This window comes from Euphorbia lathyris, chromosome 5 (genome assembly GCF_963576675.1).
Source record: "Euphorbia lathyris chromosome 5, ddEupLath1.1, whole genome shotgun sequence".
NCBI lineage: Eukaryota > Viridiplantae > Streptophyta > Magnoliopsida > Malpighiales > Euphorbiaceae > Euphorbia > Euphorbia lathyris.
The window spans coordinates 25,515,222-25,534,895 of NC_088914.1; the positions used below are offsets into that span (position 1 = coordinate 25,515,222).

At 32.8% G+C, this 19,674-nt stretch overlaps 2 protein-coding genes and 1 non-coding gene across 3 annotated transcripts; all 3 read left to right on the plus strand.

The window, feature by feature from the left end:
* Positions 1-2,105: 2,105 nt before the first annotated feature.
* On the plus strand, positions 2,106-4,840 carry LOC136230854 (large ribosomal subunit protein uL14-like). The gene is made up of 4 exons (XM_066020053.1): positions 2,106-2,241; positions 2,362-2,646; positions 3,295-3,336; positions 4,578-4,840. The coding sequence occupies exons 1-4, from the start codon at positions 2,229-2,231 to the stop codon at positions 4,658-4,660; spliced, it is 423 nt and encodes a 140-aa protein (XP_065876125.1). The 5' UTR covers positions 2,106-2,228; the 3' UTR covers positions 4,661-4,840.
* Positions 2,875-3,015, plus strand: LOC136231732 (small nucleolar RNA snoR137). Its single transcript, XR_010690099.1, has one exon. It is a non-coding gene; the product is annotated as a small nucleolar RNA snoR137 (small nucleolar RNA).
* Positions 4,841-7,433: 2,593 nt separating the features above from the next.
* On the plus strand, positions 7,434-11,409 carry LOC136230893 (L10-interacting MYB domain-containing protein-like). Its single transcript, XM_066020088.1, has 5 exons — positions 7,434-7,541; positions 7,985-8,250; positions 9,793-9,861; positions 9,974-10,302; positions 10,395-11,409. Exons 3-5 carry the CDS (start codon positions 9,834-9,836, stop codon positions 10,797-10,799), a joined length of 762 nt encoding a protein of 253 aa, XP_065876160.1. The 5' UTR covers positions 7,434-7,541; positions 7,985-8,250; positions 9,793-9,833; the 3' UTR covers positions 10,800-11,409.
* Positions 11,410-19,674: the final 8,265 nt, after the last annotated feature.

Consider the following 19,674-nt stretch of genomic DNA (forward strand, 5'->3'; position numbering starts at 1 on the left):
TTTGAATCAACCTTAACTGCATGCTTTCCGAATCCAAGCCAAGTTAGAAAACACATAGAAATTAAACTAAACAACGGAAAGGAGAAGGGCGCGGACGATTCTAAGAAATACATAAGCTTTAGAGTTCTCATCCATAGAAATCTGATAGCTCCAGCAGTCACTGGAAAGAGCGGAATAAGAACTATTCGAGAAAGATCACTGAAGAAGAATTGTTCAATATATGGTTTAGTGAGTAACTAGTTTTCTGATGCATCACTTTGCACTGTACTATACTAATATTTTCTTCTATTGACAGGAATAGCAGATGAGTAATCAATGACCTTTTATGAATTAGTATAATCAAATGCACAATAAAAAAATTAACCATCTTGGCAAGAAAAACACCAAAAAAAAAAAAGTTATATACAATAGTATAGATATATAGAGCTCAAAAGTCAATCTAACTCGGGCTGATTAGAAAAGAAAATTAGTTAAACACATTGAATAACCTCGTGTCCTGAGATCGAAGGCTCAATATAAGTGAATCAGCCATGCTAGAATCAAAAGAGAAAAGAGGAAAATTAGCTCTTTAAGATTCGTAGATCATATCGATGCAAAAATTAGGAAAATTAGAAATCTAAAAATCATTAAAATAATAGATTAGCAGAAAATGAAAGCAGGAAAAAATATTGCAAGTATTCTTACCTGCATCGAAATGGGCAGGTATGACAGAAACCTAACATCAGTAGAAGAGTATCCCAAACACATGAAGAAAAGAAATAGATTAAATATGAGAAACCTAGAAGTAAAGAATGCAAGGTTGGGGATTAGGGAACAACACAAACAAGATAAATGGTGATTAATAGATTCTATTTGCATCAATTTTTTAATTGAAGTCCGTATTATTAAGATTTATGTTAAGAAGAGCTTCAACCCTCATTTGAACCACAAATAGATCAGTGACAACATAAACATCTGCTAAAAATTAAAAGTAACACAATAAATAGATAACAATTAAAAATATTGATGACATACATGAAAATGAATTTCAATACTATTCTCTCCCCATTGAAAACCAATGAATTCACAGGATTTTTCCAATATGCCAAAGAAAGAAGCCAGTTTCCACCTTCAATAATAGGATGCAGTAACTCCTGCAAAATGTATAAGATATTTCACACGCAAGAAAATCACATAGCAGAAAACGGAGTATACGATAATGCTATGTTGATTATGAAAATTACAGTTGACATATGCCTCTAACACACATCTCATCTGAAATTGAATCTTCCACCATATCTAGAGAGATCAAAACCGAGATAAACCATATCTAAAGCAAACCAAATGAGTGAACAATATTACGTAGGAAATATATCAACTTGGTATCGTTAATAATCGAAAAAGAAAATGGAATCAGAAACATGGTTCATTATGAAATGGACATAGATACTTCATCTCTTTAAGAGTTCCAAATCAATCCCGCAAGAACAAAAAATGGCATAATGACTACGATAGAGAGATATAGAGAGAGTAAGGCGACAATTTCAGATGATTTGAGAGAGATGACCGTTAATTAGGGAAGAGAGATCAGAGCATTTTTGAAAATGGATTAAGAGAGGGCGGTGATCGTGGGAGATGAATGGATTAAGAGAGAGCGATTATCGTGGGAGATGAATTAACAGTTTATAATGCAATGTAACATTAGTTACAACTGTAAATATTTAAACTTTTTTTAAGAAGTTACAATTGCATATTGAGTTATAGAAACTTGAAAAAACATATGTAAGTCTTTCAAAACAAATGTATGTAGTTCTTAAAAGTATGAGAGACTACATCTATGACTACATTTATGACACATCAGCAAACTATGATTATAAACTTGCCACCTGTGAAAGCTGTCTACAGATTAAGTATAGATATAGATAGATAGATAGATTTGAAATAACATTTGTTTTCTCTCTAAAAACTCCTTCAAAATAAGATTAACATGATATTTAATTTTCAATTACTTACATTTACCTACGATTAATTTCCCTCAAAGAGTCGGTTTTCCGTCCGTTAGTTCTGATCACTAAACTGAAATCCGGAAAAGGATAAAAGTGTAAATTTAACTAAAATAAGAAGGAAAGCTAATACGTTATCGTTTTAACTTCAAAACCCTACTGCAAATATTGAGGCAGACACCTATAAATACGAAGACTCTTCTTCTTCTCCAAAGAGACAGAGGAGGCACACAGCGGCGGTAGAAAATGTCGAAGCGAGGTGATTTGAAGCTTTAATTTGATTCTTCTATTTTCACTTATACAAACAAGAAAGTTATCATATGCTGTCATTGCTGATCCTTCTGTTTTTTTTTTCTTTTTACTTGTTATAATTATTTAGGGAGGGGTGGATCTGCTGGGAACAAGTTCAGGATGTCGCTGGGTCTCCCAGTGGCGGCAACTGTGAACTGCGCCGACAACACAGGAGCGAAGAATCTTTACATCATTTCCGTCAAAGGAATAAAGGGACGACTCAACCGTCTGCCGTCCGCTTGCGTTGGCGACATGGTGATGGCCACAGTTAAGAAGGGGAAGCCAGATCTTAGGAAGAAGGTTATGCCTGCTGTAATTGTCAGGCAGCGCAAACCCTGGCGCCGAAAGGATGGTGTTTTCATGTACTTTGAAGGTTTGATTCACTCTCACATTCAACTTATTGTTTATTTGGCGACTCTGATTGTACTTCCTTTTCTTATTTTGATGAAGTCTTCTGATTACTGTGGTCAAATGTTCGTTAATTGCACTAATTTCGTGTCAGCTTCTGTGTTATTTTAGACGTCTCTTTGGTATGCGTAACTGTACTTGCGATTCGTTGTTGACTACTATTTATTTGATTTGTGATTATATTTTCGGATTTGTTGCTTCTTCATTAATGCAGTGACTCTCTGATATTCCAGTCAGAATCACTTTTGACAAGAAGCATAAATTAATTAGATGCCAGTTTTAAACAGCATGATTTGCTTCTATAGAATTGTGCTACCTGTCTACTGGTAAATTTTTAATTTGCTATTCTTATTAATTTTGTAGTATATATAAGGTTTTTCTGAAAATGTTTAGATTGAACTTTGTTTGTTCTGCCTATGTGCCAGTGCAAACGAGTTGTGTAAAGTCACTCTTCAAGTCTTCAGCTATCTTTTTTTGATCTGTGAAACTCTAGACATACTCTTTTAGATACATCGCCTCAGTCATTTGCTTTTTTTTCTCTCATTTTTGTGGAAAGAAATTTTGAGGTTTCCAAAATGTAGCTGATTTTTTTTTTTTTTTTTTTTTTTTGCAGATAATGCTGGTGTCATTGTGAATCCCAAGGGAGAGATGAAAGGTATTGTATTTATCTTGTGGATCATATTATTTGAATACAACTTTGTGCATTTTAATACAAAAGCAAGTTAATTTTGCTAGTTTTGTTCGGAATGCACCTTGCAATGTTGTTGCTTGATTGAATACACGCTCTAAGAAACTTGATGCTCGTGATTGGAAAATTGACATATGCAGTAGTGATTGCCACCTAAAAGCTTCGGCATTAGCTTTCAATGCCATTCCATAATTGTGAGAACCTACACTCCGCTAAGTAAAATTTTAAAGTGACAAAACTTCAAGGGGGATTGCAGAATGTGCCTTACAATTAAGGAAATTGCATGTCATCTCGAACCTTGCAAGGCAGTCAAACCCTAAGCACTAGGAGACTTCTTGATTGAGATCCTAAATAATGAAGCTGCACTCTGAGTCACTAGGACATATGGAAGTAAGTTCAAATGAAGACGAAGCAGTAATTGGTGTTTTCATCAAAGGTGGATTCACGTTAAATATGCTTCCTCTCTTGGTTCTCCAGCATCCAAAAATGCAGCACAATTGCAGGCACTATTGCAAGGAATCTGAATATGGAATGTCATAAAACTATCCTCAAAAGTGATTGGAAGCTAGTTGTCAACCCGTTTATTCAGATTCCTTGCAGTAGTGCCTCCGATTCCTCTGCATTTTGATGCTGGAAAACCAAGAGAGGAAGCATACTTTAATGTGAATTGGCTGGGACACCATTTCCTGCCTCGTCTTTATTGTAACTTTCTTCCATATATATTTCCCATAAGTCCATAGGGACTAGGAGTGTAGCTTCATCATTTGGGATCCCAATCAGAAAGTCTGCTAGTACTTAGGGGTTGATTGCCTTGCAAGGTGACATCAAATTTCGTAATTTTAACACCCATTCAGCAATCCTCCTTGAAGTCGTCTCTTTAAAATTCTCCTTAACGGAGTGTCGGTTCTTACAATTATGGAATGGCTTTGGACCTAATGCCGAAGCTTTTAGGTGACAATCACTACTCGATATGCCAATTTCGGGTATCATATATCTGTTTGATTTTTAAAGAGCTTTTAGCGACTGTATATTTGTTGTCAATCTGCATTTCTATATTAACTAGTTCATCAAACAGATGTAAATACAATGGCTAAAATGTATTTTGAAGCCACTGTTTACAGGGCCTGTTTTAGTTTTGAGATGAATAAATGTGTTTCCCCCCTTGCTTTTTCTTATTGGGGCCTCATATGTAGTTATTGTGATGGCAGGATCTGCTATTACTGGACCCATTGGGAAAGAGTGCGCTGATCTGTGGCCAAGAATAGCAAGTGCTGCCAATGCTATTGTTTGAGAGTGAGTTGTTTTGGTAGTTTTTCCATTATGTTAGGTCAGAGTAAAACCTGTCAGATAAAAGAGTTAGTTGATTTGTAATTGTCGACTTAGATTGTTTTGGTAATTTTACTTGTATTAAATTATTGGGATTTGTGTTGCCTTCTCACATGATAAATCTTTGATTCAGTAGTTTGTTGAATTGAAATCGAGCTAGTAAATTAGTTTGGTCATTACCACCAAAGTATGTTGTTGCATTTTGTGAAAATTACAATGCAAGACATAAAAAGAGGGAATTGTCTTTCATATATCATTTGGTTGAGTCGTTAAATCAGAAAGCAGCTAAAGTTAAATTAGATTACAAACCGGCCATCATCCAATTGTTTTGGACGTTGCTTAGATAGATTGCAATCTATTGAAAAATGTGCAGAAAATTCAATCATTACAAGAATAGATTGCAATCACACATTTTAAATTGGAAGCCAGAAATTAATAACTAAAAAGAAAAAATTAAATTTGACTCAAGCCTGAATCTATTGAGCGTATGCAAGTCAAACACCTTATAACTTTCATTCTTCCTTGTGAAGCTCATCTAGACTAAAAAAGCATACACCTAAACACAAGAAAAAAGGTTTAGTATATTATTTTTCCTTAACCCCTTCAAAAACTTTAAGGGGGTGTTTGGTTTAGGTAGGGGTAACGGAATGGAATTAAGAAAGAAAAATAAGGAGAAAGGAATGAAATGACTCTTTCTTGTTTCAGTTCCACAAAGAGAATGATATTCTTTTGATTCCTTTTGTGGCTGTTTGGTTCAAATGAGTTAATAAACTAAAGTTAAAAAACAAAGATTTCCATACATGTGTATTAAAATCAATTACTTGAACTATTAAAATCAAAAAGATGATGTAACCCATGAAACTAAAATAAAATTAATCGTAAAAATGCATAAACATTATATTTTAAAGAGAAAATAATAATTTTAAAATAATTAAAAATAAATACTAAAACCGAATAATATGAAAAAAAATTGGTCAAAATTATTTGTTAGGGTAAAAAAGTAAAAATAAATAAGTATAAGGATCAAAAGTAAAATTAGTCTAAAAATAAAATAAAAATAAAAATATAAGTATAATAATTAAAATAAAAATAAATAAAAGTAAAATTTAGTTAAAAATAATTTTTAAGGAAAAAAATTAAAAATATATAAGTAAAATGATCAAAAGTGAAATTAACCTAAGGATAAAAGAAGTAAAAGGAAATAAATATATCAATTAAAATAAAAATAAAAAAGTAAAATAGACACTAAAATAGAATTTTATAGGGAGAGTAAATTTTCAAGTTAGTAAGAGAGGAGGACCAGAATGGAAAACCTTAGGGGGTTGGAATGAATGAGATTAGAGGAGTTATGGGTAAACCCAAAACTGAAAACGGGTAAAGGGAATGATTGAATTGATAAAATAAACACCAACAAACGGAATGAATGCTTCTCTTTCCCTTATATTTTCCTGAAACCCTCAAAATAAACGACCCCTAATTGACTTCCGAACTTTTAAAGTGATTCAACAGCTTCCTCAACTTGCATAAAATATCTAGATAGCTACTCAATTTGTTTAGAATGTAATCAATTAATCACTCGATTGCAAAAAGTAACATGTACACGATGGTATGTTGCACTCGTCTTTAAATGGTATTACATAATTCACAGAATATATTAAATTGCATGAAATATTCAGATAGTCCCCTCAATTTGATTGAAGTATAATAAATTAATCACTTGGTTGGAAAAAAGTAAGTTGCATGCAGATAATATGTTGCACTCGTCTTAAAATGTTATTACATAATTTACAAAATAGATTAATACACATTAAAAAGGAAACTCTTACTTGCTCAACTATAAAACTTATCTTTTCTAATATTAAAAATGCAACACATCTTCTGTATATTACTTTTTTTTTTGCAACTAAGTGATTAATTGATTACATTTTACGCAAGTTGAGAGAGCTATCTGGATATTTTATACAAGAAAGCTATGAAACACTTTGAAAGTTCAAGGGACCAATCAACCTTTTCAAACAAGTTCATGAGACAAATAATGTACTAAATAATAAAATAACCTTATTTAATTAAGAAAGTAAACCAAAAAAATTCTTACTAACAAAGTAAATTACAAAACTGGCCCAATTGAAACGTTCCTTTATATGTTTAGGCCCATTATAACACATCTTACAAGCCAGACACTTTCAAAGTTGTCCAAAAAAGGTAAATTATCATTTATCATATTTTGCGTGAACAACTTTCCTGTGATTTTGGCTAGTATTTGCATCAAATTCAATGGAAAGGTTGAAAGAAGGTAAATTTTAATCTGCTTGCATCTAATAACATGAAACCGCAACATGTTTAGGGTATAGAGTTTTGTTAGGGTGTATGGGTTTAAGTATGTTTAGGGTATAGAGTTTAGTTATGTTAGTAGCATGTTTATGTATTGAAAACTTATTTGGGATGTATTTGCATGATTGAATGTGTTAGAAATCATCTTATTTCAGTAAGAAGATATTTCGCAGTTATAAAAAACGTTCCGCAGTGGAAGCAACTGTAAAGGAAATTCATATCAATCATTTGAATAATAGCTAGATTTTCAAAATGGAAAGGCCATGCTCTCTCTATGGCGGATTGTTTAACTCTGAACTCTATTATACCTAGCTCATTGATTCACTCTTTTATTGTTTACAAATGGCTTTCTTATTTGCTTAAATTTTTAAACTGAAGCATTCTTAACTTCATCTAGATAACCCCGATTCTAGGGAGGAAGCTTTTCACTGTCCCATGGCATTTATGCACACGACCTTTTCGAGAAGGGGGTATTAGGGTGAAGGATCTTCAGTTATTCAACAAGGCACTTGCTGGTAAAATAGCATAGGGTCTCATTTATGGCAATTATTTTTGTTCTTTCATCACATTTCTACAGTAGTGTTCACATGGACCCTAATGACCACGATGAATTTGGTCATTTATCGTTAGATGTTGGCTGATTAAAATCTTAAGGTGGAGATTCAAGGCATCCTAAGGCTTAGATTTAATCAGCCTACATCTAACGGTGAATGACCAAATTTACGTGGTCATCAGGGTCCATGTGAAAAATAGTGTACATTTCTATTATGATTATTGTGCATAAATATATTAAAATTATTTTGTTCCATACACATATTTGATTTTAAAGAGAGAATTATAGAGTTGAATATTATGAAGTCTGTGATTGTGTCCACTTTTAGTGGGTGTTTGTTAAAGTCCTTTTAAACCTCCTTTTGCGTTTAAGTCCTAAACAGGAGAATACTCATTGTTTGGTTAGGAATGAAATACAACTGCCTATTGCTGTTTCATAAGGAAAACGCTGCCTTTTCCATCAGGAGCACGCCGCTACTTTTCTAGTCTCCTTCTACGTTTCGATTTTTTCTCTCTTAAATACCCTCCATCAAATCTAATCAAATCTAATCAAATCCGAGAACGTTGAACTGGGTTTTTTCCATCGCTCGCTGGACTGGTTTTTTTCCATCGCTCGCTGGACTGGGTTTTCTTTTCTGCGGATTTTTCTTCCCTCACCGCAATTTTCAACAGGTTAGTTTTCAATTTTTTTTTTCAATTCAATACGGTACTATTCAGAAGAAACGAATCAAAAGTTTTGTTTGTTGATGGGCTCCCTACTGATTGCACTAGAAGAGAAGTAGGATGTATCCTCATTCTAGTTAGAAGCATTTCCAGTCTGTTTAGACATTCTGATGCATTTGATTATAATTGCTTTTAAGTTACAATGCTTGCTAATGTTATGCTTAGCTAGAATGCTTGAAAATAATAATATTATTTCTATGTTTCCTTGATTTATAACCAAAGAAGAACAACAGAGCATAAATTACCCATCAATTTCCACTGCCAAACTTGATAAAACCTTCACCATAAAAAGAACAGTGACAAATGTTGGACCTCCAAATTGAACTTATATTACCAAAATTAAAGCCCCAAAAGGATTATTTGTGAAGGTTTTACCAAAGAAACTTTTCTTTGAAGAAAAATTATCAAAATTACCTTTCAAGGTTAAGTTTAATGATAAAATGGCTAAACATAGGTACAATTTTGGGTCAGTTACTTGGTTTGATGGTAAACGTTTTGTTGTTTAATGTTACTGTCAATGTTGAGAATTGAGCCCTGAGTTCAACCGTTGAATTGAAGAGTTTATAGCCTTAGGCCCAGTTCAGTTTGATGGAACCACAAGGAAGTCTACACGAACAGTGGGAAAAGCAGCCTTTGAATAAGATATGCTTTGCTTGTTAGCCTTTCACAAACCTGATAGGTAGGCATATGGTAACTTTGAGTCAAAATCAACTTATCTTATTGCTGCTAATCAAATACAACGGGATAAGCCCAATGGTGATAAGAACTTTTTTTTGAGGCCAAAACACAAAGAAAAAGGTAGATAATTAAAGATTATGTCTTTAGATGATTATGAGTTGAGTTTGATTCTCTTATTTTAGTTGTGGTTTTAGGAAAACTTTGCCTATTGCTGTTATTTTAGTTTCTTACTTGAAAATAGTTGGGATAATGTTATTTTCATGTCTCCTGCAATTTTCATGTATTTTTTATGGTAAATAACAAGAGTTGAAGATTGAGGGATTATCTACACTTGAATATTTCCTTTTCTGATATATCCTCTAAATATTTATGATCTCTTTTGAGTTTAGGCTATGATTGTAAGAAATAGTTATGTATATTTATGGACTCTTCCTTCCTTTTATGATCAATTGAATAATTCATTCAATGTTTCACACCATATTTCACAATGTAACTTCCAGATTTATGGATATTATTTGAGTCACTAAACTAATACCATATGAGCTTACGAGCTACCATACCAAACAATTAAACTAATACCATATGAGCTTACGAGCTACCATACCAAACAATTGTTTTTTACTGGAGTAGCATCTAATCATTTTGAGGACAACTATGTGAAAAGAATTCAATCTAATAAGGAGATGATCATGGGTTTGATTTTATATTAAATACACAATGTAAAATCTTAATGAATGGGTTTGATTTTACATTAAGCTAATATTCTTTGTGATTTTTTTTTCTTTCTCTTAATTTTCTCTATCTCTCTGTCAGGACTATCGTGCGATCAATTTTATTTAACGTTCTTCTTACTCATGGCAGCACCATCATCTTCGAATATAGGTATTATATAATTGATTTTTTTTTTGTTTTTCTTAAAGACTAGCATAAAGAATTTATGTGACAATTTGAATGGATCATTGCATATATATATATCTATTTTTTTTATTAATAGGTGCTAACACGAGTCAAAAAAAAGTTGTTCCAAGAAAGAAATGGAATGATGTAGAATTTAATGCGTTTCTTGATATCTGTGTCCGAGGCACTACTCTTGGTAAAAGAAGTGGTGGGGGATGGGGTCTGAAAGGTTGGCCATGGGTAGAAAATGAAATGAAGATTGCGGGTCACATGTTTACTAAAGATCAGATGAGACATAAATGGTATTCATTGAAAGTACATTGGAAACTATGGAAAGATCTAAAGGGAAAAGAGACTGGATTAGGATGGGATCCTATTAAAGGCACAATAGATGCTTCAGATGAGTGGTGGAATGCTAAGATACAAGTAAGTTGAGTTTGATAACATTTATTTGAATAATAAATTTTAAATTAATTAGTTAATTTATGAATAATTTCATTTCCACTTCTAATGTCTAGGAAAATGCAAGTTATGCTTCATTACGTGAGAAAGGAATTGGACGAGATGTTTATGAAAAATATGAAATCTTATTTATGGACACTGTGGCTATTGGTGAATATGCATATGCACCATCTTCTAGAATTTTGCCTAATGATACCGAGGAGGATCCAATTTATAATAATGTGATTAATTTGGTGCAAAACAATGACTTAGAAGAAGTTTTTGAAGATCAGTTAGAAAGGATGATGAATCGAGATTCTGTTTTAGGAGGTTTGCCTATTCAGCTTGGTGATGATACTATTAACTTTGAAAATACTGATAGAATTGATACTCAGCAAAATATGGGTAAACAAAAGAGAAAAGTGACATTTGGAGACGGTGCAACAAATAAAAAGATATGTGAAAGGGAAAAAAAAGTCTAGTACTACAGAAGTTACTGATAGAATTGATGCATTAAAGAATAGTATTGAAGCAACTGCGGAAAAGAAAATTGTTGCATGGGGTAAAATGTTAGGAGAACGACCTCCTGATTATTCTCTAGAAGAGATCATGGATTATGTGTTGAGTTTGCCACAGATAGAAATTGGTTCTGATATTCATTTTTTTTGCGGGGATTTGTTTCTTGATAAATCACATAGGGAACTATACAAAACACTGAAGAATGATGATTTGAAGATTAAATGGCTTCAATATAAATTTAATTCGAAAAAGTAGCAGCAAGGAGAGATTTGATATTATTATTTTTATAATTATTTATATTACTATTAATTTGGATTTGTCTAAACTTTCCTTAATTCATTGATGACTTTTTATATTTATATAATTAAGTTTTTTTATGAAATTGTTTTTTTTTCTTTATGTAGATATGGATGTTGTTCGTGAAATGATTTTTGATGATGATAACGAAGACGATGATATGTTGAGAGCAGTAATATATAGTGTTGAGATTCTATGTCAACATTATTTGAAATATATTAAAAAAGAACCATGCATGGATTCATTCCAAACAGGAATTGTATGGTTGTTGGAAATAATGAGAGGCAATGAAACAAGATGTATTAATATGTTTAGAATGGATAAGAAGACATTGATAAATCCTTCTTGCGATCTTGAAATTCATTATGGACTAGTTCAATCAAATAGAATGTCTATTTTGGAGAAAGTTTGTATATTTTTACATGTACTTGCTCAAGGAGCTTCAAATCGAGCTGCGCAAGAACGTTTTCAACACTCGGGTGAGACAATTAGTAGGATTTTTCATGAAGTGCTAAAGGTAATGATACAATTATCAATGGACTTGATAAAACCTAAAGACCAAACATTTTCCACAATCCCTTCTGAAATAGCTAACGATGAGAGATACATGCCATATTTTAAGGTAATTATTATTGTGTTTATATTTTTAATTTTCTTTATCATCGTATTTTATAAACTACATATACATAATGAAATTTTAAGATTGTATTGGAGCAATTGATGGAACTCATGTACTGGCTTGTGTGAAAGAAAAAGAGATCATTCGATTTATTGGTAGAAAAGGAGTGCCTACACAAAATATTATGGCTGCCTGTAGCTTTGACATGTTATTCACATTTGTACTGGCTGGTTGGGAAGGTACTGCTCATGATTCACTGCTTTTTCAATATGCTATCAATAAAAGAGAAGTAAATTTTCCTAAACCACCTCCTGGTAATTATATTTCATTTGTAATTTTATATTTTAGAATAGGTATCATATACTGTTTTATTTATGTACTTAAGGATATATGCAGGAAAATATTACGTGGTTGATGCTGGATATCCACAAATTGAAGGGTATCTTGCACCATATAAGGGAACAAGATATCATTTGCCCGATTTTCAACGTGGTGGTCGACCAAAAGGGTATAAAGAGACTTTTAATCGCTGGCACTCATCTCTTAGATGTTGTATTGAGCGAACCTTTGGCGTTTGGAAAGCTAGATGGAGAATATTACGAGCAATGCCTTCCTATGCATTTACTACACAAAGGGATATCGTGATTGCTTCAATGGCACTACATAATTATATTCGAAGAAACACATTAGCAGATCCAGGCTTTAACCGTTTAGATGCATATCCGGATTTTGTGCCGTACGACTTATTGAGTAGTTTAAATGATGTTGATACAAATGAAAATCACGAGGAAATTGGAGCAACTCAAATGAATGTTTTGAGAGATCATATTGCTTCAATCCTATTTAGAGATAAAAATTGATCTTTAAAATAAAAAATTTCTATAGATTTTTTTATAGCAATTTACATTTTAATATATAGTACTTTACGGAGAAAATGAAGTTATTTATAAATTATTGTTTTTGTAATTTTTATTTAGTTATTTATTATATTATTTTTAATATATAGTACTTTATGGAAAAAATGAAGTTATTTATAAAGTATTATTTTTGTAATTTTTATTTAGTTATTTATATTATTTTTAATATATAGTACTTTATGGAGAAAATGAAGTTATTTATAAATTATTATTTTTTGTAATTTTTATTTAGTTATTTATATTATTTAAAACATGTCCATATTAGTCATTTTATATATTAACAGCAACAGCCAATCATAGTTTTACTAAATACTAATAATCAAACAGCAAACAGCAAATAGCAAACAGTAACAGCAAACAGCAAACAGCAAACAGCAACAGCAAACAGCAGGTCAACCAAACGGGCTCTTAGTGAAGTGGGCTCTTCTTATCTTTTATATTCCATTGTTATTTTGTTGCTTCTTAATTCCTTATAGTTCATTCAAGTGGCTCTCAATTTTGAAGGCTTTTATAGTGTTCTTTGTTTAAAATTATGGTTATATGTTTAGAAACATTTACTACAAAATGAGTTTAGAGAGCTTAGTTTTAGACATGATAGTTTTTACATTAGACATTAGGAGGTGCAATTAATGGTAAGTTAAAAGATATTTTTGTTTTGAAATTAGATTACAAAAATTGGGCTTAATACATCATTTGACCATTGACCTTGTACAAAAAATTTGATTGGCTCCTTGAGCTTTTAAAGTGTCCCGATAGTTTCCTAAACTTGCATAAAACATAATCAATTAATCATTCAGTTGTAAAAAAGTAACTTGAATGCGGAAGATATGTCGCACGTACCTTAGAATGTTATTACATAATTCACAAAATAGATTAAAACATATTTAAAAAGAAGTTCTCACTTGTTCAGCTATAAAATATTTTCTTCTCTAATATTAGTATTGCATACCCTGATATTTCGTTTTACTTTTTTAAGATGCATGCAACATATCTCCCGCATTTAACTTACTTTTTTTTACAACCGAGTGATTAATTGATTACATTTTACGCAAGTTCAGGGGGCTAATTGAACATTTTATGCAAGTTCAAGGGGCTATCGGAACACTTGAAAAGTTCAGGGGCCAATCAAGCTTTTTAAACAAGTTCAGATGGGAAATGATGTATTAAGCCCAAAAATTGTCATGAAAATTTTACTCCCATAATAAAAAAAAAATATTAAAATTTGATAATATTGATAATTATATTTTATAAAAACATGACTATGCAATGATGCTGATTAAATATATTATCTATCTATGCTAATTAATATGAAATTAAAAAAGTATCTATTTTGCAGAATTCAAAAGTTTAAAATTTTATGGATTAAAACTAAAATAAATGTGAAGTATTAAATTATAAAATTTATATACTTATTTATCATTTTAAAAAAAATTGATTACATAATTTCATAATATGTGCATCACATGAGCTTTTGATTAAAACTAGTCAATTCTAATTTTTAATATAACTGGTAATTTGTTTATATATATTCAAATTGCAAAGTTTTGCTAGTTTTTATAGTATAATATTCTATTAAAATCTGAAACATTTTGAGATTTCAAAATGGATTTATGCCAATTGAATAAAAGCTTCCTTTCAACGAATTAGTTGGTTTTTATTACTTGTATTGTTTATCTTATTGGTCTGTAAGAAATTTAGGTCGAGTAATTTTGATGATTCAAAATGAGAAGAAGGGTCTTGTGTTAAGGGTCTTGTGTTATAAATGTACCATGTTTTGTTGTTTATCTTATGTTTTGTTGTTTTTTCATTTGGATTTGGAACTACGTACAGAGAATATGATCTAGGCAAATTGGGGGGCAGATTTAGGGTTTTAAGGCGTTCTTTTTGCAATTTTAGGCTAAGATAAGTAACTATCAGCTATTTTTGTGGTTACATGTATATATAAATATATTGAACTCTAAAATTCCTAAAATTTGCTTCTTAAGGGTTTCTTAGAAATGATTTGGGTTGATTGAGATTTTTCTATGACTAGTTTTTTTTTTTTATATAGAAGCTGAGACGATACAGTAGCAATGATTCAGGAATCCCAACTAGGTTGGCACCCCAAGAGCACGCACTCAAAACCCGATATTATTAAAAATAAAATAAAATAATGTAACACAGGGGGAAAACGGAAAAACAAAGTAACAAAATAAAATAACCAAAAAAAAAACAAAAAACAAAAAACAAATAAATCAGCGAAATCTAAAGTGACCAACATTACAGATATCATAAAAAAGCAGTGAGTGGCTGAAGTGCGGAGCAGATTGCCACCACGTAATGTCGGAGGAGGAGGAGACGCTGAAACGGGCTAAAGCATCAGCAACCCGATTACCTTCTCTGTAAATGTGGGTAATCATGACGGACATCTGCGAGCACTGTTGTAGACATTTCAACCAGTCTTGATAGACGGAACAAGGAACATTGGTAGGATGTGACTTTAATTTATTGACCACTAACAAGGAGTTTGATTCAATCCAAAGCCTGTGCCAGTTCTTCTCCCAAGCTATGTCAACTGTAAAAATTACCGCCTTCAACTCAGCAATATAAGCATAAGAGGAAGGAATTGGGAATGCAAAACACCCTTTGGAAAATCCTCTAGACGATCAGAATACTCCACCGGCGCTAGCAGCCCCTGGGGAGCCCATCGCAGATCCGTCAACATTAACCTTTAGCCAATAAGACGGTGGGAGAATCTATTTTACTGAGATGATGTTAGGTGCCCGAGGGGGTCTGATCGGAACCTGAAGGAAATAAGTATATTATGGGTAATTTTGTTTTAGATTATTTTGATGTTCAACTTTGATTTGTATTCGTAATGAATTTTTGGTTTAATTGTTATTTTAGGTTAAATTGAAGTTGAGAATTCTTAAGGAAAGTACGGTGAAATTTTGGTTTGATTGTTATTTTGGTTAAATTGATGTTGGGTCTTGATTCTTGATGGATTTTAGTAAATTTTGGTTACATTTTTATTTTGATGGAAAAGTTTATATGAATTGAAGTTTGGTGAATTTTGATCTAGTTGGTATTTTAATAGAAAAATATTTAGTATCCATTGGGAGTAGTCTGGACGGGTGGTTTCGGTATTTGAAGACCATGTTGGCTTGTGTACACAATCTAAGGACCTATTGGGTATGGCAACAAAGTGTTTTGGATAAGACCATATGAGATTAGACAATGTTGAAGAGACGTCTCGAGTATGTTTACGTGTTATGGATTGATATACGAGGGGATACTCGGTGATGGATACACTATTGAATTTGGTTTGAACTTTGGTTTTTAGTAAAGTGTTTATATAAAGATCATTATGTTTTAATTAAGTTGATTAAAACATATTTGTTTTTATTACGTTGATTTGAATATATTGAATATAAATATGGTTAGTTTGTTAATTGAATAACCATGTCATATTCAAGTTAATAATTTTAAGGTATTCTTTTGATTAAATGATTTTACAAATGTATACATATAGCTATTTTAAGTAAAAATTAGTTTCTATAGTTGATAGTTGCTTACTGAGATTTCTATCACATGTTTTGAAATGTTTTAATATTTTTAGTCGAAGAAGTACGAGGTACTGAGGGAGATGTTCAATACTAGGACGATGATTAGATACGACCACGATTGTCCAAGTCATTTTTAGGATATTGCATATCATTTTGTACATATAGATATATGCATATTTTTGTGCTTACTGAATATTTAGGCACTTGAGTTGCCAAGCTTGAAATTTAATGAAGCTGTGTATGCAAAATTTATTGAAATGTTGAATTTATGGTATTAATTTGTGAGTTGGACATATTTTCTATGTTTTAAACTCGTTTTTAGTAAAAACAAAAAAAAAAAAATTGTAACTGGAAATTGTAAGTATTTTTTCGACCTATTCTAAGGAGAACCAGTTGTTGAAATATAAAAATAAGTTTTAAAACTTTTTTTATAGTTCAAAAGAAATTGGAAATCACTTAAAAATTTAATCGTGAGACGTTTCTTCCGACTCGTAAACCTCTGTGGTAATATCTCACCGTCATATCCGATTCTGATTTAGATCGGGTCTGACATACACTCTTCTTTATTTCTCTATTCTTTTCTAAAAATTCAACAACTTTTACCATGTTAAGGTTATTCTCTTTGCTCTTTCTTTTTTTCTTTAGTTAGTTGATTTTTTTTGGTACAATATTCAAAAACCCAAATTTAATAAAATTGACTCGTATTGATTGTATACATCAAAATATCCAAATCTATGATTCAATTTTGTTTTACAGATCAAAGTATAAATTTTGAACCCTCCCCATTTACTCGATGCAGACCGCGGTTTTTCCGGTAAGTGTTAGCAAACGGCTGGATACTATCAATAGAAACTTCATTTGGGGAAATGCTAGCGGGAGGAGAAAAACTCATCTGGTGAAGTGGGAGACAGTGTGCAGAGCTAAGGAGCAAGGGGGCCTTGGCATCCGTCAGACAAGGAAAGCCAATTTAGCGAATATTGTGAAGCTAGGCCGGCGGCTCCTTACTGAGCATAATAGTGTGTGGACTAACGTGCTCAAGGGTATCTATGGAGGCAACAGGAATGGCTTGGACCTGTTTAGAAAAAGAAATCCGCAGAGCGTAGTTTGGAAGAGTATCATCCTAGGGGTGGATATTTTGAAAAAAGGCATCAGCCGCCTAGTTAAAAATGAGATGGAGACTAGCTTTTGGCTGGATAGTTGGCTACAGGCAGGTAATCTAAGTGAGAAGGCCCTCGCTCCCTTGACTGAGGAGGAAAAGACTATGAAAGTCGCAGATTATTGGATTGAAGGCCAGGGATGGGATTGGGATAGACTCCGTCTGGTTCTGCCTCAAGATGAATTAGATCAGATGGTGGCTATTGTGTTGTTTAACAATGTTGATAATAGGGATGGATGGATCTGGGAACCGAGTAGAACAGGAGAATTCACGACGAAGACAGCGTATGAGCTCCAATCGAACCAAACTGATTCTGCTGGAACGGGCTGGTCTGCTGCAGAATGGAAGATTATTTGGGAAAGCAAGGTCACGGAGAGGATCAGACTTTTCCTTTGGACCATGGTGTTGAAACACCTTTCCACAAGATTTTGATTTGACAAAATCATCCATGATTAAGAGGCAATTAAATTTAGATGCTTTGATTTAATTGTACTAATATGTTTGTTCAATATTGAGTGCAAAAATATATATAAAGTAAAGACAGGACAAAAGTCAGCACAAGCAAAGCTGAGTAGAACGGAACTCAGCATGACAGAATAAAAGCTGAGTGGAGTAGGATTCAGAAACAAAACGAAGCTGACTAAAATTGAAGATTTCTTCAGAAGCGGTTAAACAGAACGGAGCTGACCTAGAAGGAACTCAGCATGAACGTTGAACATTCGAAGAGAACAAACGAAGCTGAGTGACAGTCAGGACATCATGAAGGATCCGTTCACTAAAGGACAAAGTCTGTCAACCTTCTGCACCAATAATTGGAACCTCGAAGATACACAAAAGACTAATTCCAAGAGACATGGGTCATTGGATTATTGGTAAAAGACAACTGGCACAAAAAGACAAGTCAGACGCAAGAAGACAAACCTGACGCCTGAAGAAAACAGAGAAAGGGAATGGCGGAACAGTCTGAAGCTGTCCAGAATCTGTCCCCTAAAAGAGCCGTTTTGGTGTTAACGGCTAAGACATTTCAAAACGATCAAATCTACAGATTTCCTTCTATAAAAGGACAATCGATAAACTTGGATATCACTGAAGCATCAAGAGAAAAATACAAAGAGAGAAAGTCTTGAAAGCACTCAAATACAAAAAGATCTTACACCAACTTTTCTATTCTCTGTGTAAATGCTAGATTGATTTGTAGTCATCTAAAGTGTTCTTTAGTTCAAAAAGAATAAGTTTGTGATCAATAGGGATATTGAGAGTGTTAAGCTGAGTGCTTGGTTGTAATCATTTCAGTTGTAGAGAAATCTAGGTGCTGGGTTGTAGCACTTAGTAGGAGTTGAGTAGACGAATAGAGGAAGGTACTCTTGCATATTCAACTGCCTTATAATCGGTTTGTGCTCTACCTTTAAAGAGCTCAATATTGGATTCAAAAAGCCCGGAGGACTCTGGGGACTGGACGTAGGCAGAGAGGCCGAACCAGGATAAGTAATACTGAGTAATCTCTAAACTCTCTCTTATAATTGCATGTGTTGTTTGCTTTATTTACTCAGCATATAAATTGCCTAAGATTATCTTGAGTAAGTAAGTGGTGCTGAGTTAGAAGCTGACCTCCAAGAGTGTCAATTCTTAACTCACAAGAAAACAACTTTGGTCAACATCTGACTAAAGCTGTCCTGAAACATATCTCACCAAGCTGACCAAAGGCTAAGTTAATAAACTCTCAAAACAACCTTCAGTAAGCTTAATTAAACGCGAAAAAGTTATATTAGTTCCTAACCAGAGCCTAAGCTCACTACTCAAAGATCTAACAATCTTGAGCTGATCCCTAAAAATGGATGAGAATAGCACTCGTTTCCTTCCAGGAAACCAAAAAACACAGATACTCCCTAAGGGATTATCAATCACTAGACCTCCCCTATTCTTTGGGTCAAACTATACCTTTTGGAAGAATAGGATGAAGAACTTTATACAAGCCACAAACATGAGTGCATGGCTTGCAATTGTTCAAGGTCCACATGTGCCATACAAAACTGTTAACAATGAGAAAATTGTTAAAAGTGAGGCTGAGTGGACAGAGGATGATCTTAGAAAACTACAAAATAATGCTTCGGCTATAAACATGCTTCACTGTGCGTTAGATGCTGCAGAATACAATAAGATTTCAGGTTGTGAGTCAGCACAGGAGATTTGGAAGAAGCTTGAAGTAACCTATGAAGGCACAAGCAAGGTTAATGAGTCTAAAGTCAATCAACATATGAGACTCTATGAGCTGTTTGAAATGAAAGAGAATGAAGACATCTCAGA